The following is a 21,496-nucleotide window of genomic DNA, read 5'->3' on the forward strand; positions in this document are numbered from 1 at the left end:
CCTCTGCCTTAGATTACACTTACTGGGAAAGTAATGATTGTACCTTAGATAACAGAGACGGCTTATACAAAAACCTTGAGGGTTTGATTGCCCTCCCATCTTCACTACTGCCAATCCTTGTCCGCCATTTTCACGGTGTGAGTCATGTCGGACAAAGAGGGGTAATAGGAGCAATAAAATCAAGATTTGTAATCAAGAAAACATCACACGCAGTAAAACGCATATTAGCAACCTGTCTAACATGTGCACGAACTAATGTAGGAAAACCAAAAGCAAAACATCAGCATTTACCACAACCAGATTTCCCATTTCATACATTACAAATTGATTTTACACACATGCCAGCACAAGGAAGCATCAAGTACTTACTGGTAATAGTGGACCAATTTAGTAAATGGGTAGAAACTTACCCAACATCAAAAGAAACTGCAGAAGTAGTCTGTCAAAAGTTGTGCAATGAAATAATACCCAGATTTGGAATACCTCACCAAATTAACAGTGATAGAGGACCTTCATTCACATCAGAAGTAATTCAAAAGTGTGCTAAAACTCTAGCAATAGACTGGAAATATCATGTGCCATACCATCCTCAGAGTTCAGGAGTTGTAGAAAGAATGAATAGGACCATAAAAAACCGCCTGACTAAAGCAATGATAGAAACAGGAATGACCTGGATCAAATTACTTCCTCAAGTCCTCTGTGAGATTAGAATGACTCCATCCGCAGCAACCAAATTATCTCCATTTGAAATAATCATGGGAAGACCGTTTCCAACACCATGGTCAGCCTCCAGAGGGGCACCGCTATTGGAAGGGGACATAGACACTGCATTGTCTGACTATGTTCATAACCTGGTAGAAACACTGAATAATAACTATCAGAAAGTTTGTCTCTCTCAGCCTCTCCCTTCCATAGATCCAACCCATCCGTGGAAACCAGGAGATGCGGTATTGGTAAAGTTGCTAAAACCAAGGGCACTCGGGGAGGCCGCGTGTTCCAGCCCCCAGACTGTACTTGCAGTGACGAGAACCAGCATCCTAACAGACGGACAACCTCAGTGGATTCATGCCAGCAGGGTTAAGACCAGCCCCACCAAACCACCTAAGGCGTCGGATCAAGTAGATGACGTCTCCGGCGAGCCAGCGCCCGGATTCAATACACCTATAGATGACGACTCAGGCGAGCCAGCGCCCGGATCCAATCCACCTACACACACACAATCACTGATTAACACACAACGCCGGAAAGAGCCAAGACTCAGAAAGCCCTTTGATCCCCCACCTGAACAACAACAAGGTACTCGAACATCCAGCAGGAACAGAAAGCCTAGAGTACCACACAATGTCTAACCTGATAAAGATAGACTCGTTTCATCCTGATAATGGAGAAAATGAAATGCCCATTGTCATCACACGACGCTTATACGGTGTCTCTCGAACCTGGGACCAGGCCAGGAGACGACTAAAGAACTGTCTTTTTTATATATTTAGGTTATTAATCATATCTACTGTATTAATCTTAGGATTTTTATTTACTATTTCGTATTGTAAAGTGCAACCCTGTTCACATTTCTGCAAGCCACATTTTGCTGACAATACCTCATGCTCCACTTGGCAAGACACCCACCTAGTACACTCGTCACGTTCTCTAAAATCAGTAGAAAGCAACACAGACACCACCAATAAACCATCTTATGCACCCCCTAGAACAGGAACTAACGCCTGGTATGACAATGCCAGAATAGCCGCTCGTGACTTAGGAAACAGTAACTGTTATGTCTGTTCAAAGGGTAATCCAGAACAGGTCATAGTGGGATATCCAATTTCAGGTTTTCCCTTAACAAAGATGCTATTCAAAAATGATAAAAAGGGGCCCTTAACAGTAACCCTGATTGAAGCGGTGCGAGTAGAACTAAGTCCTTTAGATTGTTTATTCATATACACAGGACAAGTCTCTAGTAAGGATGTTAGCATGATTAATGATTCTACCCACCCCTGCAACCAAATGAAGCGCCCCGAAGACCGCACTGAACCTCTTTCGCCCCCAACACAGGTGCGCCATCACCCAAATATCTTGATGACATGCATACACCGACCAAAACTTGAAAACATAAATTATGACACACAAAACTATACGTTCTTTTCTGACTCTCCAGGAGCACGCTGTAACGAAACATGGCTAGCAGCGAGTGTTGACAGGACACAATATAAACATATGTTTTCTTATATATATGCATATATAAGTACGCATTCAGATAACTCAACAATCCTGCATTCGCCCAACACACTAAACGACTCGTACTGGGGAGGCATATTAAAAGGCTTTACAGCTTCGCGCCTGACCAGACCAATCCCACATGCTTATTGGATGTGCAATAATACTCTTAGATTAGCCTTACCTGTTAATTGGACCGGTACCTGCGGTCTAGTAACTTTAGCTCAAGAACTACTGATACAACAAACCTCGGATCTGCCTGTATCCAGCAGACGGACGGAACGCTCCGCTTATTCACATAACGTTTACATAGATGCTATAGGAGTTCCACGCGGGATACCAAATGAATTAAAGGCACAAGGAGAAATATCAGCAGGGTTTGTCTCAATACTACCGTGGATACAGGTAAACAAAAATGTAGGCTGGATCAATTATGTTTATTACAATCAGCAAAGACTTACTAATTTGACCAATACGGCCCTTAAAGCCCTAGGAGAACAGATGACTGCTGCCTCCTTAATGACCATGCAAAATAGAATGGCCTTAGATATGCTGTTAGCTGAGAAAGGAGGTGTTTGTGCTATGTTTGAAGATGTTTGTTGTACTTTTATTCCCAATAATACCGCCCCTGACGGTTCATTTACACAAGCTATGAATAAACTTGAAGCATTGCAGATAGAACTAAGAGCCAATACAGGTCACGGTCAGTGGCTAGACAAGTGGATGCAGGACACGTTTGGAAAATGGAAGGAACTCATTGTAGCCTTTGTAACAGTTGTAGCATGTATTATTTTGTTTTTGATGATTATTGCCTGTTGTGTGATACCCTGTGTACGCTCAATGATAACCCGTATAGCTACTAGTACAGCTACTTCAATGTATTTGCAATTAGCACAAATTGATCCTGAGGATGTGCCAGATGTTACCAATGATGTTCCTGATGTGTATATTGAACATTAGGTTGTGAACTATTACATTTTATGATTTGCTTTTTATATTATGTTATTACATTTGTGATTTTTCCTTTCTATTTGAGTTATTTATTTTTTTTTAAAATAATAATAAAAAAAGAGTGGAACTGTTAGGTATTTTAGTACCATGGTAGCATTTACTGGATATTGTTTTATAGTGACATTATGCAGGAAAACTCTGTCATTCAATAAGGCCCCTTTGTTTTAGTTATTTTTCTCTTTGACCCAAGAATTGATGTGTGAGAATCACAGGCTGGTACAAGGTTGAAATACCACAGAGATCACTCCCTCAGCTACATTAGTTTCTTAATCTTTTAGACGCCTGTTGAAGGCCAAATGGTTTGTTTCAGATTTCACTAATGTAAGAACTCTTCGTTTTGTGCCTTGAAAATATGTCGCTGAGATAATCACAATTGTAGCTGAACTAATAAACTACACAAAGGATGCTTCTTCACCCAAGGGCAGGAAGACGCTGCCTTATCTTGGTCTGTACTGGTTTAAACTGATAATCTGCTGTCTCATGAATTTTACCCTCTATATAAACTGTTGTACTTGTGAATAAAGTTGAGTCACTTTGGGAAGACAATCTAAAGCAGTCTCTGTTTTCTTGTTCTCCCAAGCTGCTCCCGAGCTGCTCGTACTAACACGCTGAATGGCATGCTTGAATATTACTTGAGAATATATTTGACTGTGTTACAGACTAAGGGACATTCTCTGCTGATAGGTGAAGGTACATTCTCTGCTGATAGACGTCCACGCCTCGGAGGAAGCCGATCCACGGAGTAGGCCCTGGAAACAGTTTCCTTCAAATACTACCCTGAATTTTATTTGGTATCGGATCGGAAAGGTCGTCCATCTTCCTCTTTATATTGTTTATTGGCAAACAGCTAAATGGTGCATTACCGCCATCAACTGGTGTGGAGTGGGGACTGAAATGTCAACAAATAATTCAAATGAGTGTGCCTTGAAAAATAAATGGCCAGATAACTTTCACTTCCCTAGTTCTTACGAAATAAATCAACCAACTTTCCTATCACCGAGCTTTTTGGTCAACTGTCTTCTTTCAGCATCAGCTCAGTTCAGTTCATTTTTATTTCAAACATGTACATTCAGAATCATTAAAAAATACCATTCCAGTTTTTTGTTTGAAAAGGAGTAGGCAGAATTATTTGGCTCTACCCCCTCACGTTTTACCTCTCATTCATTTAATTTTCTTTTAGTCTTAAATTAAACAACATATAAAGCAAAAGAAAAACAAAACAAACTTACATACATAAAACAAAAACAAGAAAGTAAATTTGCAGATTCACAATTTATGAAAAAATTAAAAAAAAGAACACCACTACCGTCCTCGGTTAACCTTGTTTGCTTCATTCTAATATTTGTTTAAAATTTGTTTTTTTATATTCTATTTATCTATTTCCATAATTTAACTCCTGCTATTGAGATAGACATAATTTTAAAAGTTGTTCTAGCACTTTGTATTTTTAAATTCCATTAACAATGTAAGGTATACTCACCTTCTTTTTCTAGAAACAATTTACAAATTTATTTTGGAAACATTTTATTTCTTACTTTATGCATTATTGGCCCTGCTTTAAACTTCACCAAGTCTTGGAATTTAAAAGCTTGCATTTTGAGAAAGAGTGCATTTGTATGGTCCCTGTTCCCCACATTATTTATTAATCTAATGGCCCTTTTCTGTATTATAGTTATTTTTTGTGTATTAATTTTATGTGTTTCCCCAGACCTCTACACAGTAGCTCCTATATGCACAGTGCTTTCTGATCCAAGATTTGCTTTGCTATCCCCAGGACGGCAATGCCCCGTGCCAATTTCCCTGGCTGGAAGAGTGTTCAATGCTTGCTCCTTCCCTATGCAGTCGGCAGGTCAACTGGACCAGCAGATAGATGCTGCAGGACTGGATGCTGCTGTCTACACCGGCTCACTCACATACCCCATACCCACCCCTGTTGCTTGTCATGTGTGTTTTTTTAATGGCCCCAAGTTGTGAAGATCCATGTGCTTTTTGTGCTGAGGAGTTTTTGTTTTCTGTTCTCAAACTGATGGGTAGAGTTCTCTTTTTTTCTCCTCCTCTCCCCTATTGTGTTGCACATTTCATTGCTTATTTTTCTAAAAGCTACCTGTTCTGACCTGTCTGCCCAATGTGATGTTTGTGTAATGTATGTATGGTCGGAAGGGGTCCAATTTTACTAAGTCCAATTTTAAGTGATAAATAAAGGCTCGTTCATTCATTTGATCTGTGACATTTGTGACACGGCCCATCACTCTTATTGCTCTTGGACAGTAAAATATTTAATACTGTCGTGAGTTTACCTGGTGTTGTTCTCATGCACGAGTTGACCACATAAATGTCACCATGCTGATGCTGTTTACAGAACAGCAAAAGTCAACGATCTGGTGAATCTTGTCTACGTTATCATTCCCCTCTGATTTCTGTGATTTAGCCTCATGACTAAAGCGTGCAGTTTACTCTGTGTGCACTCAAACTAGCTCCAAGTGCCATAGCCTACAGCCAGATTAATTTGTGACACATGTCTGGTTCTATCACCATGTTGGACTTCCAGTTCCAACATGTTGATAGAATGTTTGTATGTATATTTATATGCTTTATATATTCTAAGGTAAGTTGATCTATGGTGTTACATCATATTGTATAAGGATGTTACGTGTTTGTATACTTTCTGCCCAGTTTGACCCATTTAGCAGAAGTCAGCCTGTTTAAGGCTCTAATATCTATTCTGTATGACTTAAATGTAGAAATCATTTTATGGTTGATATAATCCAAACTGAACAGTTCATTGTTGAATTATAATTATAATCCCATAGTTTAACAACAGCATTTAATTTACTGGATTTTCTTTGTATGAAGCTTTTATTTATTTGTTTGTTTAAGAATCTTTTAAAAACATAAAAGGACCAAAGTTCAGGTTGACATCTAACCTTTGGCACATAATAGGTGACCCTGTCAGTTGTAGACTCACCACTTAGTCATTGTCAGCCAAAACCAACTGTGGCTGATAGAAAGTAGAGAGTAATCCTTGACATCGAGCCTTAACATTGCTTATTTTCTGTAATCTAAAAACAATTAAACCATTACTCAGGCCTGTCCACGAATGAGTCCTTTTCTATGAGTGATTCAAATCATCTTGGTGTTTTTGTATTTGGAGGAATTTAGGAAGACAGACTGTTTTGCATAGAGTTACAAAGACTCTGTTTGACCATGCAAATAATCCATGAGGGGAAGTTTAAAACAGCTAGTGTTTGTGGGCCAGTTTATACTCACCAGAAACAACTAATGCACATCTGTATCTCTGCGGATCCACAATGTTCTTCATACAGCTATTTGTCATGAGCGTGTTTCATTCCTGTTTAGGAGAGAATGGTCTCCTACGTGTATACTATCCTGGGAATATCATCATTGGAGGACTTTTCCCCATTCACTTAAAAACCAATAGGACTGACACTTCTGGACCTCTCTTCTGTCAGGAGTAAGTACTGCCTTAGTTCATCAGCTCATTACTGTGAATAAATGAATGATGAATTTAATCTGTATTCTGTCCATTTTTGCAGCTATGACATACAAATGTTCCTCCGTAGTCAAGTGATGATATACGCCATCAGAGAACTCAACCTACCTAACATCACGATAGGATACGACATCTATGACACTTGTGGAGATGTTGGCCTCGCCTTGAGAGCAACTCTCCAGCTGCTGAAGAATCAGTCAGACCCGCAAAGCTGTTTAGTGCCAGCAGATGCTCAGTCCAAGTTACCTGAACCCAAAACCAAGGTTGTGATTGGTGAGAGGACCTCAGAAGCATCGATAGCTGTTGCACGACTTGTTGCGCTGTCTTCAGTTGCCCAGGTTTGTTTTTTCTTTATCTGATACTGCCTTACAAACCTCGGAAATATGAGAATCTAACCTGGTATGAATATTGGTGAATTTACCTATTTTATGTCTTTTAACAGATTAGTTATGGATCGACTAGTGAGGTGCTCAGCAGGAAGTACAAGTTCCCTACATTTCTACGAACAGTGCCTAGTGATGAATATCAGACGAGGGGTATGGTTGAGCTGGTGAAGACATTTTATTGGCAAACAGTGATTATTGTGGGAAGTGATGATGAGTACGGGAAGTATGGTAGTGATAGCCTTGTGAAAACTTTCAGCAAAACCAATATCTGCATTGAATTTGTTCACATCTTGTCTGCTGATTTTAATATAAATGGTGCTAAGACCCAAACTGAGCTGACTGAACTACTGGAAAAAATCAAAAACTCCTCCGCTGAAGCCATCATCCTCTTCACAAAGGAGATTAATGTTGAAATCATCCTGAAAGAAGCGATTAAACATAAATTCAACAGAACTTGGATTGCAAGTGATACATGGTCTAGCTCTCCAAAGATCTTTGCAATTCCAGACATCCAACTTGCCGGACAAGTTTTTGGGTTCATATTTAAGCAGATTGAGGTGCCTGGCTTTAAAGACTACGTCATGTCGATTTTTAATGGAACTCAAAAAAACGCCTTTGTCGAATATTACCTGACGCAGCATCCACTTTGTTCAAATCAGTCTGAAGAAGTAAAAGTAAATAATTGCTCGCTAAACTATCAGCTGGAATCTAATCAATGTCTGGGAACAAGCTTCTTGGCTAATTGCATTGACAAGGAAGAATCTTACAATATCTATTTAGCTGTTCAAGTCATTGGTGAGGGGCTCAGACACTTGCTTAAGTGTGATGACCATCATTGTGAACGTAGCTCCAAATTCACAGCATCAGAGGTACAGGAAAGATGTTTTTTAATTGTTTTGTTGTTGTTGTTTTGCTGTTGATTAATTTAAGACATTTACCAAGTTTTTTATGTCAAAGTATAATACTTGGACCAGGAGTTGATGACCTTGGCTTAAAATATAATATAACTGTGACAGCTTGCCCTGTTTTTGTGTGTAATGTTTTAATAATTTCTCATTTTATGGGTAATGTCTTCATGGTGTAGGATTGCGCAAGTCATCACTTCCAACACGGAAACAGTCCAACACATACCCCCTTAAAAGTTCTCTTTATTCTTTGTATTTTGTACAGTTTAAGCAAGTGTCTTGGTTGATTTATGTTCATATTGTTTCCACAGCTTCTCTCAGAAATCCAGAAAGTAAACTTTACTGTGGGAACCACACATATCTTTTTTAATAGTGATGGAGATCCCAGTTTGGGATATGATATTGTATACTGGAATATGTCTGAATTCAACAAGGGTGTACAAATACAAACTATTGGAGAATACCTTCCGAATGGAAAAATTACAAAAGTCCCAGAGTCTCTTGTACACTTGATAAATCAGACGGTGAGATGAAATTTCAACATTCATTTATTACCAATAATAATTTATGAGCATCATGTATGTGTACTGTTTCCTCCATAGGGCTCAGCATATAACTGTGCGAAAACATGTGATCCAGGACAAGAACTAACGGAGAGAAAAATCTGTTGTAAAGTTTGCGTTTCATGTGCTGATGGCACGTTTTCCCCTGGAAACGGTAAGTCTTTTATTACAAATATTGATAAAGTTCAATTATACAGGCAAAAATTGATTGTATGCACTTCAGCAGCTCATTCTGATAGTAATGTAGCAAACAAATATTATTTAGTGACAGCTGAAGAGTTTATTTCCATATTAAGTTTTAGATAAGAAAGTTTTTGCTGAAAAAATTCAAATATGAAAGCTAATTCAAACAGAAAATTAGTATTTCAACTTAATGTGGGCAAGTTATACGAAATAGTTTATTCTGGCAATGGCAACTTTATTTAGATTTAACACTTCTTTACATCTAAACTTAATGCATTTAACAGAAGACAAAAATATTTAAAAAAAAACATGTAAGTTTACAATCCCTTAAGGTGGCAAAAACAACAAAATATAATTTTTAAAAAAACAAACAAAACAAAACATACCAAAATAAAAAACACTTAATAAGCGTGGATAAAAAAGGTCTGTTTTCAAATCTATTGACAGATGATCAAAAGGCAGCTTGTTCCAAAGAAAGGATAACAATAACTTAAAACAACTTTAGCATACTTGTATGTAGATGTATTTCTGCGAACACTTAAATCTCATAAAATAAATGGCAAAGATTAAATAATACATATTAAACTAAAAAATTTGACATCATGTTAAGGTAGATACACTTTACAAAATCTGACTGAAAACCTTGTAATGCACCTGTTTTACACTTACAGTCATATGAAAAAGAGATGCTTCTTGTTTGATTTTCTGGAGTTGTTTTTTGACTGTCACTGACATGGAGCTCAGGAATTTAAAAAGTTTATATACTAAAAATGTAATAACTGTTGTACTTATTAGATGAACACATATTAGACGCATATACTCTTGTCTGTCTTCTCTCCCAAAATATCCAAAGCCAGTTTTGCATTAATTTGCAAATATCCTCTGATCTCTCACGCTGCTGCTCTGTGATAATGTAGTTTGGCCCTTCCACACGTAAAAGCACATTTTTCTTAATGCAGGGGTTTTCCCCCTTGCTCCTTATCAAATTATTTTAATCTTTACATTGAGTCATAAAATATTTTCCTCTTCCCTTATGCTATTTATGTTTGTATTTCCTCTGCAGGTTCAGCATGCAAGAGCTGCACTGACTACCAATATTCAATTCCTGAACAGAGGGATCAGTGTTTCAACAAAACGGATGAATTTCTCCTCTGGACCGATCCCTTCTCAGTCATTCTCAGCTCCCTTGCAGTCGTCGGGATCATTACTACCGTTGTGTTTGCTGTTCTGTTTGCAGTATATTTTAAAACTCCCATTGTAAAGGCAGTTGGAGGTTATTTGTGTTTTCTGGAGCTTTTTTCCTTGGTGGCTGGCTTCTGTCTTACATTCACCTTCATAGGCAAACCTACTGAGAAGATTCACTGTGTAGGTGTGCCTCTCTTTGGTGTATCCTTCACCGTTTGTATCTCTTGCATTCTAGCTAACTTGCTTCAGATCTTGGTAGCTTTCAACTTTAACCTTAACGTAGGGTCTTGGGTAAAGAAGCTGAATAAGCCGCTGTTGGTAGTTACTATTGTCTCTGGGATCCAGCTGGCCCTGTCTGTCTCATGGCTGATCGTAAATCCACCAATTCCTAAAGAGATGCCAGGGAAAGAGACCATTCTGCAGCAGTGTGAGACACAATCCCTTGAATACTTTATAGCAATGTTAGCCTACAACGCTTTCTTGGGCTTTATTTGTTTGGTGTTCGCATTCAAAGGTAAACAGTTGCCGGATTTGTACAAAAATGCATCTTTAATCACCATCAGTATGCTGCTGTTTGTGGTCATCTGGATTATCTTCCTCCCAATTTATCTGACCTTAACAGGGAAGTACAAACCTGCCGTACAAAGTGCAGCCATCCTCACTTCATGCTTCAGCGTTCTCGGCTGTCACTTGGCTCCCAAGTGTTATATTATGTTGTTCAGGAAAGAGCTTAATCATGAGAGCGCCATCACTGAGTACATTAGGAAGCATTATGAACGGAAGGGCATATCTGTGGTGCAGTCATAGACTCACACTTTCATGTAGGAGTTATAAATAATACTGATCTGCAAAAGAATCTGTCCTCCTATGATGAAATCATGACTTTCTTGGTTGGATGGAAATAAAGTATTTCATCTCATTCACATACACGGGAGTTTTCACTGTGTAGGCCAATAAAATGCTGCAGAACTAAAAAAAAAACCTCAGTTGTTTTTTTTTACTAGTTGTTAGATATATAGTCATATACATCTAGTAGAAAAACTTTAGGTTTGGTAACTTTGGGTGAAGAAATCATAGCTCTTAAAATCTGCTAACTTGGATGAGTTTGTATAGTTGCCATTTTATAGGCTAAGTGTATAGTTTTAATCCTATTTTCCTTAAAAATCCAAAATAAATTCAAATTTGTGCACTTAATTGTTTTCTACAATCATTAAAGATGTATGCTGTGCAATCGCAAGGAACTGTTTAAAGAAATAATGAAAAGTGCATTGCCATGATGTTCAAATATTTATATAAACACACGTGTGTTTAGTCCTTAACAAATTTGTTAGACCACCACCCAATGTAAGTTCTCTAGCATATTGAGACTATCTCTCCACACAGTTACATATTCCATATGTACAGGTACGATCCCCATTGGTCATGGCGTGTGGATATTTCTCTTAGACACTCCGCACGCCCCACAGCTCACACATAAAACAGCTGCGCAACACGTAAAAATGGCCAACTTCCTGAAAAAGACAATGTTGACTCATACTGTTAAACTGGTGGGTGGGAGGGGGCAGTGGAGTTTCAGGGGATCATCCTCTATCACTACTCCTATTAACTGCATGCAAAGTTAAAGTAAAACTCTTCCCCCCCCTCAGCCACTAAATGGTTTTTCATTTATATTTGTGCAAAAGGAGAAGAAAACGACAAACACTAAGGTGGTCATTTATTTATTTAAAAAAATACAAAACTTCAGTTTCCATAGGAAAGCGTTATGAATATGCATTCCCATCTCTTTCATATCCATTTCAAATGTATAGTTAAAACACTGCTTCTGCTCATTAATACGATAACTGGAAAACAAATTAAATTTAACAAAAAAAAAAAAAAAAAAAAAAAAAGAGGAGAAGGGCAGTCTGCTTTGAGTCCCTGTGCTCAAGTGTTAATCTTTAAGATTGATGTTGACTTTTGGGTAGTCTCTGAAGTCTGTTGTGTATATACATTATATATGCTGTTTCAACATGCAGAGTATGATTCATGCATATATCATGCCATGTGAGTCATATTCAAAATGTATACAGGAAATACAGGTTATAGTCAAAATCTACAGAGAAGCTTTGATAGAACAAGCACTAAATAACTGCTGACAAATAAATAAGCTTTGTCATCTTGAGGATTAACACTCTTGGGGTGGGGGGTATGTTCTTTACAGGAGTCGAGATCATGGAAAACTTAAATAATATAGCAGCCACTTTTGAGGAATTTAAAACCACACACCATTGCCTCTGTGCAAGTTACCAGCTGAGGATGTTCCTTCAGCTGTAGACAGAACAGCAGTTTAACAAAAGGGTGCACATTCCCTGACTTCTTATAAATATAATAAATAAATGAGAACTTTATATTGAATACTAAAAATCCAGATTGAATTTGAGTACTACAGAAAGAAGGCTACCAGAGGGCTCACTTAAGATAAAGGAGACAGAAATTCATTTCCCCCAGTTAACCCACAAAAAGATATATTTAATAAAACATAATTACCACACAAAACAGTGCACCAAATCGAAGCCTCTGGATCTTTAATAAATCTGCCTTCTTACACTGTGCTGTCAAGTCTGCTCAAAAAATTTGTTTCCAAATCAGGTTCCAGTGCTGCAAGTCCATACAAATTCCCTCCCTATACTATTCCAGTTTAAATAGGTTCATTGTGAACTACAGTACTCAAGCGCTTACAGACTCTGCTGGGAAACCTACAGCAGAAAATTCAAGTACAGAGCTTTGCACTGTACCTGGAACCAACAGAGACACAGAGTGTGATTCAGCCTCATTTCATTCAGGATTGATCTCGAGCTTCCATAAAGAACTGAAATGTCTGCGACACATCCCTCTCATTCTGTTAAGTAACTGGCCTGGAAAAGTTCACATACAGTGCTTAAAAAGTTTAGAGCACCATCCAGTGGAAGGTTTATGCCACAGCTGCCCTAATTAATACCAAAGATAATTTGTTTCTGTAATGTTTCATCTACCAGTATGTGTAATCTGTTTAATCAAAATATTTAATGCCAAGAGGTAATTATTGCCATCATGGAGCAGAAGGGAAAAAAATAAAAAATAAAAAGGCTATATTGTTAAAATGACAAATGTCAGTCATTCACTTGAATTCCTGAACGGAAAGGTTTCAGTGGTTAAATATTAGGTTTGATTACCTCGGACTCAGACTGGCACGGTGGAATCTGCCTGATAAATGTGACAGTAAGGATCTGTGCTTGGTTTTTATGACTAGTGGTGTGATAAATTTGTTAAGCACTGTACATTTTAGGTAACAGGGAAGAAAAACAAGAAAATAAAACTCCTTATACACAGAACCCTTGTCCATAAACTGATGCTAAATGTGACAAACATACTGCATATTTAAATCACATGGGCCTGGCAAGGCTCAGCAGACAGATCCAAGCTGCTCTCTCTGCCACAACAGGCAGGCACTTCAAACAGGTATGACTCTTCTGCAGGTGCTGGGATGCCCTGTGAACAGATCTGCTGCACAAGTTTCCTGAAAGACAATAATAAATGTTACATTAAAGCTGCAAAATTTCCCTCTTATGAATCATTTAGCCACACTTTGAGCCCTTGTGATACCGACTCACCAGGTAGGACGTGACATGACGTAGTGAATGTCGGGTCTCTGGAAGCCGTTGAAGGTGGAGGCTGCCGCCACTGTGTAGGCGCCCATGTTCTCAAACACCAACCAGTCGCCCACCTGCATGTCAGGCAGGCTACACTGCTCGACAATGCGGTCCAGACCGTCACATGTTGGGCCCCAGATGCTGCAGGGGTACATCACTTCATCTGGCTTTGGCTTCTAAAACAGGAATATACATGTGTTACACAGGTTTCACCTTTTTTATATTTAAAGATTAACTAATGCCTTTTTATATACCTTATGCAGGGTTGGCAGACAGTGAGCGTGGTCATAAAGAATGCAATTGAAAGATCCATACACTCCATCGTTGACATAGTACATAAGAGTCCTGTCACTGGTCCCTTCATCTTCCTCTGTGGAGGTAAAATTAATTTCATCACATCAGTATAACCAGTAAGAAACTTTTTTTTTTTTTTTTTATAAAATCAAAGGATGATGCTAGTAGAAAGCATAATCTTTACCATCAGAGGCAAACTCCTCATCCATGATGACTTTCTTGGCAATGATGTTCACAACCAGTGTGTAAGCAGAGGCCACATAGAAGCGCCCAGGCTCGGCAATTATGTTAACACCACAGTCAACAGGAAAATACTTATCCAGGGCTGGGTTGATTACTCCTGTGATCTAAGAGAAGTATCCACATCTACATGTTAAACTTTTGCATTTTCTGAATATGACATTTAAAAAAAGTTCAAATGCATAAATGTGACCCATACCATTTATTATAATAAAGCAGTTACCTCTTCAAATTTAAGCTCTGTATTGTCTGACCCAGGAAAACCACCTCCAATGTCCAGGAGATCCATGTTGAAGCCCAACTCAGCCTAGAGTTCACAACAAACAGGGTTAAGTTGGCTTTATAAAAATTCACATAATTGCAGCTGTGTGTGCATTTCAGTCAAAACCTACCCCTGTATCAAACACACAGCGTGCATCTGCGATAGCCTGGGTATAGGTTTCCGGGTCGGTGCAGCCACTGCCAACATGGAAGCTGACACCAATCACGTCAAGCCCCAGCTCTTTGGCACGCTCCAAGAGACCTCGACAAGCTTTGAGAGGGGCCCCAAACTTCACGCTCAGACGGCAAACTGCCTTCGAGTCATCTGTGGCAATACGGAGAACCAACCTGAACACAAAGAGTTAAGAGGTGAGAAATAAATAAACAAAGACAAAGACTCTTTGTTGGAGACAGAAAAAGTCTTACTTGGCATTGTCATGGCAGCGCGCCACCTTCATGAGTTCCACCTCACTATCAAAGGTCATCATCTGGACCCCGTGGGCAGATGCATATTTTATCTGAGAAACCTGCTTGCAGGGGTTAGCATAGATTATTCTGCTTGGATCGACTCCCAGAGACTGAACCAGCTGAATCTCCGTCTAGAGGGCAGCAAAGTCAACAATGAGACAGTGCCAACTTAAAAATACAAGCTGCCAATGCAATTTCAGCTAATCTTCAGGAGTGCTTTGTACTGCATTGTTGTGAGATCATCTAATGCTATGAAAGCAGTTTCAAAGCCTACCTTGCTTGCACAGTCAAAGCCTGTTCCGAGGGTCGCCAGTGTCATCACCACAGCCCGGCTGTCGTTGCATTTGACAGCATAGAAAGGTCTAACACGAGGCAAAGCCCGAGCCCAGCGCAGGTGTTTCTTTACCACGTCCCCCAAGTCGCAGACATAAAAGGCATCCCTGTCATCCTGTAACAGGTGGGGAAAATAAAAATCAATACATGATTAATTACACAATAAACTAGACTGTACTTTTAATATTAGTGCATCAGTGCCAGCACAGGATGCTTACCGTCATGGACGACTCATTGATCTTCTGCTCAACAATGTCACGAGCAGAGAAACCCTCATCGAGGAAAGACAAGTCAAAGTCAGTGGGCGTGGCAGTGTTCATGGTTGCAAGAAGTCCTTTAGAATGGTCACTGGTGAACTGGAAAAAAGAAACTATACTGAGATTACATGCCACTTTGAGAACACCATGTCCTCTATGTTTTCAGTTACTAAAGTCCCCTTCATATTCCACAGATGAGTAATAAGATAAGATAACCTTTATTAGTCCCACGTGTGGGAAATTTGTTTTGTTACAGCAGTGGACAGTGCAAAGTTACATAAAAAAAAATTAGGAAAAAAAAAATTCTCAAAGCACCAAGTGAACAGGTGTTTTTGATACAATATTATCTGAAAGTCATGCCCAGATGACAACGCAGTGTTTCAAATAACCAGATGTGGAACACTTACTTTGATATGAAAGAAATGGAATTTGGTGTTGTTGTCACTCAGGTGCAGAGAAGCCAAGGTGGCTCACCAGTGAAGTTAAACCCTTTCAAATAAGACTCAAGGCCAGGGCCTGCTGAGTAGCCAGTGTGTGATTTCCTTGAGTGAAGATTCTGCAAACAGGAGCAGTTGACAGTTTAACAAAAAGCTCATTAATGAAATGATGACACTTCAGTTTAACACATGACTACCAGTTATTCTATTAAAACTAGCATTTCTGAGACTTCAGGCATGTTTAAAATACACGCACTTAACTTTAGTCTCTAATGGCACTGGGTTTCATAATTCAGGATATTGCACAGGAAAAAGTCATTCAAAGAAAAGAGTGTTCCGCCTATTCAAGAATTTACCCAATTACAAAAACGTCCCTGCTCTAAGTTACATGAAGAGCACGAAAAGTAGCCAATCACTGACTAACATTTAACGCCGACGTCACTATACCGGTTCCGCTTAGCCACATTCGTGCCATGAGGCAATTTTTGGTTACCATTAACTAACGCGCTTTGTTACATGAATAACAGGCAAGACAGTTTAACTTTACTCACCTAAAGTCTCGCAACCAAACATAAAGGACCCAAAAAAAAAAACATCCATCACAAGCCAACCTCTCGGAGGGTACTTTTATTGTTCAGGCACACACACAAAAAGGATAATGCTAACAAGCTAACCACCCCATCTGTTTCGCTGGCCACGTAGTGCTGTTTGTTAACACTCTAAGATCCACAGCAACACAGTTTGGAATTAAACCAACATTTAAATTACTATAAAATAACATAGGAATACATAACATGTCAAAACTGTTCATGTGTTCGCGACAACTAAAAAAACCCTGCCATTTAATCTAAGCTAAAGACTATTTAGTCAAAGAAAAAAAAAAAGACTTCCATTGAAGGATAATTCACCAAAAGACCCTTACTTACCTTAAAAAGCATTTACAAAGAGTTTGTCCATTAGACCCAAAAGCTGGGATAAAAAAAAGAAATAAAGCAGTTCCCCTTTACGACGAAGCTCGTTGCCAGAAGCGCAACCTCTCAAATACAGATGGAACTGAGTGTAAGCCGGCACGAGAGCCCGGCAGTATTTATAGAGCGCGCGTTTCCGCGGCAACGCAGCCAGCTGGAACCGGCCTCGCATCCACATAGGAACCGGTTTAGTCTTGTCCCCTTCATCCACATGGTGGGAAAGACAAACTTGGTTTATGACACACACATCATTAACAAAGGTAACTAAAGCTTTTGTAATAGCGTGCATATATACTATATATTAAATAACCTCTCCATGAGACATTAAAAACAAAACACACAACCATGGAAAACTATAGATGTAAATGAATTCTTACATAGATTTAGACACAAGACACAATAGATTTGAATTAAACCTCAAATTTAAATTTACTGGCTCGTTCCATATAAAATATGTCAAATCCGGGAAAAACTGATCAAACACACACATTTCAACTAATCAAACACACACATCCACACATATGCAATAACACTAAGTGCAATACTCATTTTCTGGCATCGTTGTATTTTTTACTCAGTTGTATACAGCATTTGTATTCTATTTTTATCCTATTGTATATTTTATTCTATTTTATTCTACTGTATATAGTATTTTATTTATTCGATTCTGTACAGTTGTGTATTGTATTTATTCATAACTTCATAACTTTTGCACTGTCCACTTCCTGCTGTGACAAAACAAATCTCCCACATGTGGAACTAATAAAGGTTATCTTGTCTTATCTTATCTTATCTTAAAAAAAACCTCAGCAGAAGCAGCTGTTTTGTTTGTTTTTTGTACAATAGTTTAGTAATTTCCTTTATGAAGCCATTCAAAATTTTAATATTTTACAAGTTTAACAACCTTAGAGGATATTGCAGTGTGCCAAAACGTGGCACATTGTAACCCTCCATTTATTTTATTTATATGTTATTGTTTACAGCACTTTCAGTCCCACATAACTTATGAGGTGCACTGCTTGAAATCTTCAGGGTTAAAATCTATATTTAAGCTCTGTTAGAAAGTGCAACCAAATCAATTTATACAACCAGTCCAAAGGCAAATTCAAATTTTTTGTTCAGCATGATTTTTCCTTAACTCTGAGCATCAATTGCATGGCATACATCACAGTTGAAGCAGCAAATTGATTGTTCTACAGTAACAGAAACACAAGTAACCTGTGTGTTTTAATGATTCCCATAATGATTTACTGGAGAAAAAAAGAGTAAACTCTCAAGTCTCATATCACTCTCATATCACTACACGAGATAAGTGGCTGGTCAAAACAATTATAGCATTTAAAAGGTCTCCTTTTTGCCTGCTTTGTTATAACAGGTTTATATTTAACCATGATTCATTATGTGCCGAAGGAATTTTCTAATAAAGTGGAAAGGACTTTGGCATCATCATCACATGTAAATGTTTTAGAAGACTGTTTGGAAGAGTCCATACTAGATGAAAGCCTTGTATCACTTTCAGGGCCCAGAGAGCATAGGCCAAAGACAGGATACAACTCACGGACGTAGATTTGAGGTCTTAAAAGTGACGCCTTAAACCTGTATTCATTTTACTGGTTAGCAGTGGGCGAATCATCTTGTTCCAAAAAGACTTTCAGTTGTATAAAAAAACAATCTACCGCTCTCTTCATCTTTGAGCTAGGTAAACAATTTTCTGGTGACGTTTGGGCTCAATCACTAATATTAGGTCATGTCGACTAAAACCTGCTTTTAATTTTGTAAATTATAGTCCATCAGTGCAGGATAAACCTGGGTGTACTCACTGGTTGACAATTGTAAGCTTGTTAGCCATTAGGTTTAAAGTGCTAACATAGCAAGCTGGGGTTTTCTTTTAAATAAATTTATGTTATATTTGTTTTTATGATTCAAAATGGGGAATGAATAACAATAAAAGCAAATAAACAAATCCACTAGCATTATGCCTTAACTTTTAATGTTAGTAAGACAAGCTAGGCTGATGAGTTACTGATCTGTGTCTAATATACTAATAAACTGATACTCGGAGATACTAATATATTCTTGTCATATATCGTACACTTGATTTTGTGTTAATCACAGAGATGCTCATTTATGCTGCCAGACTGCAGCAGTGTGTTGTGTCTCATTGGCAGCACAATCTCAGACCGTGACCTGACGGCAGTCTGTTTAGACGCACTCTGACGTCCTGACCTGTATAATGAGATTAAAGGAGATCACAGGATGACTCAGAAGTGTCAACACAAGCACAGATGCCAGAGCAGCTCTGTGAAGTCAGGTGTTGTGTGTATATATATATATGCAATTGGGTGAATAAGTATTTAGACAGTGAGACAATATTTGTGTAATTTTCCCTTTGTACAGCACCACAGTGGTAATTGTAACAGTGTAATTACAGCTGCTGTTTACGTAATCCCCCATTTTCACAGAATGATGGCACATTTTTATGTCCAGCTTAGTTCAGAAAAAAACTTTCTGTGAATAGAAAAATACACATCCCACTAAAAATAGTGTTCAGGATTGAAAAGAATACTTTCATGAAGCTTCTACTTCAAGGCAGTAAAATGCTTTTTAGCCAGACTCCAGACATTTTCCCCTCATTGCACAGTCTAATCAGTCCAAAGGTTGCTTTCATAGACATTTGGTTTGCAAGCAGACATTACTAAATGGAGGAAAACGAAGGATTTGGTTAGTGTGACCCAATAGTACATGTGGAAATGTTGCACAGGCATTTTGCAGGAAACTTTAGGACTTCGTGAGGACCACATACTGTTTCTGTGGGCTTAAGTTAATATCTTTTCCAGGTCTTGAGGCTGTAATCAGGACAGTATTTTACTCTTTGCACTACAGAGTTTCCTTTCAAATCTTCTACAGGGCTGGTGAATGATGTAAGTTATTCCAAAAACCTACAAAGTGAAGCCCTTTGTGGATTGGTCAGAAAGTTAAAGTGAGGTTTAGCAGCAACCTTGCATGATGACATAATCTTCAGTTATTTTCATACACGGCAGTTTTCCTTATAGTCGTGCCCCGAATCTGAACTTCCAGTAGGCATGCAGGGAGGACTCACGTCCTTTTCAGCCCCATGCCTGTCAGGCAGGAAGTGGGCACACATGGGGACAAATTAATTTTCAGGAGATGTTTATCAGCTTCTTCAAAATCACAAGATCAAAAACAAAAGAACATTAAAGCAACATTTATAGCAAACTACTTCCATGCACTCCAGCTATTCATTTCTTGTAATTTTTTTTCCCACAAATTGCCCATGATTCTCCCCTCTCCTTCTCCTCTTCCTGTAATGTCTGTATCTCTCTTTGTCTGGACTTTCCGTTAGCACGTCTGTGTACCAGTGTGGCCTCTCCCCCACATTTCCAAGGCCTTACCAAAAACAAGGAGCATAATTGTTACTGGCCACCCACAAGATACAGCACAGTGTTAAGGGCTTTGGTGCCTGCGTGGATCGCTGTATCTGGCTTTGTTATTTCTCTTCATTTCTTTTGATTTTCGTTGTGCACAGATCAGCTGACAGACTGACAGTTTTAGAGTTTCTGTGTATGTTTCTGCAGCAAATTCAAATTCAAATTCAAATTTTATTTGTCACACACACACAACCATACACAGTATGACATGGGGGTGAAATGCTTGTAGCTGTACAATGCCCGACCATTAAATGACAGAAGAAAAGTTTTACAATATTTACAATTTACAGTTTACTACAAAAATTTACAAATTAACTTAGGAATTTACAGTAAAGAATGTGCAAATAGCAGAAGAAATTATAAAGATAAGGATTATAAATTATAGGAATTATAGGATTATAGGAAATGTGTGGTGGTGCGTGTGGTGACGTGTGTGAGAGTCCAGTCTTATAGTGACGTGTTTGGGAGAGTCCAGTCCTACACCTGGTTCAGGGCCCGAATAGCCTGGGGGAAGAAGCTCCTCCTCATTCTCTCTGTTTTGGCCTTAAGGGAGCGGAAGCGCTTCCCAGACCTCAACAGTGAGAAGAGTCCATTGTTGGGATGGGAGAATAATAAGCAGTTGAGAATAAGAAAATAATTTTCAGTTTTCTCACAAGAATGGACTGCAGTCTGGTTTGAACTAGTGTTACAGTTTGAGAGCATTTCTATTAAAAAGGCCAAGACAACATACATTTATTTGGATCCTTTACAGGGAGCCAAATCATTTTTGTATGGGTGCCATAAGGATAAATCCAAACATAATTTTTTAATATAAATTATAAAAACAAAATAATATAAAAAATGTAAAGGAAATATTTTTAATTCTAATATCTGTCAGCTTGGTAAAAAAAAAAAATGTTATTACAACTTGCCTGATGAGTCATTGATAGAGACTGGATGTCTACTGTCTACTGGAAAGCCCACCTATAGTCCACCTACATCTTGCCTCTGATGCATGCCCTCCATACAGTAATAATTAAAAAAAAACTAAAACTAATAGGGAAACTAATAAAAGCTAAACTGAAATAAAAAAAACTACTCTGAAAACTAAATGGAGCTAGACTGAATTAAAAACAAAAAGTAAAAATAAATAAATCAAATACTGCTGTCAAAATTAACGCGTT

The 21,496-nt window shown here is 38.4% G+C and overlaps 2 protein-coding genes across 2 annotated transcripts; one reads left to right on the plus strand and one right to left on the minus strand.

Annotated features, from left to right (window-relative positions):
* The first annotated feature begins 6,503 nt into the window (after positions 1–6,503).
* On the plus strand, positions 6,504–10,917 carry LOC113012511 (G-protein coupled receptor family C group 6 member A-like). Its single transcript, XM_026152766.1, has 6 exons — positions 6,504–6,697; positions 6,780–7,074; positions 7,179–7,991; positions 8,339–8,551; positions 8,630–8,744; positions 9,837–10,917. The coding sequence occupies exons 1-6, from the start codon at positions 6,534–6,536 to the stop codon at positions 10,763–10,765; spliced, it is 2,529 nt and encodes an 842-aa protein (XP_026008551.1). The 5' UTR covers positions 6,504–6,533; the 3' UTR covers positions 10,766–10,917.
* Positions 10,918–12,416: 1,499 nt separating this feature from the next.
* On the minus strand, positions 12,417–16,987 carry odc1 (ornithine decarboxylase 1). Its single transcript, XM_026152640.1, has 11 exons — positions 16,843–16,987; positions 15,887–16,035; positions 15,441–15,578; positions 15,164–15,337; positions 14,848–15,020; positions 14,553–14,769; positions 14,384–14,467; positions 14,105–14,267; positions 13,881–13,996; positions 13,588–13,802; positions 12,417–13,493 (listed from the first exon to the last, which is right to left on the minus strand). Exons 3-11 carry the CDS (start codon positions 15,540–15,542, stop codon positions 13,355–13,357), a joined length of 1,383 nt encoding a protein of 460 aa, XP_026008425.1. The 5' UTR covers positions 15,543–15,578; positions 15,887–16,035; positions 16,843–16,987; the 3' UTR covers positions 12,417–13,354.
* Between the last annotated feature and the right edge of the window lie 4,509 nt (positions 16,988–21,496).

The sequence above is a fragment of the Astatotilapia calliptera genome, chromosome 19 (assembly GCF_900246225.1).
Source record: "Astatotilapia calliptera chromosome 19, fAstCal1.2, whole genome shotgun sequence".
NCBI lineage: Eukaryota > Metazoa > Chordata > Actinopteri > Cichliformes > Cichlidae > Astatotilapia > Astatotilapia calliptera.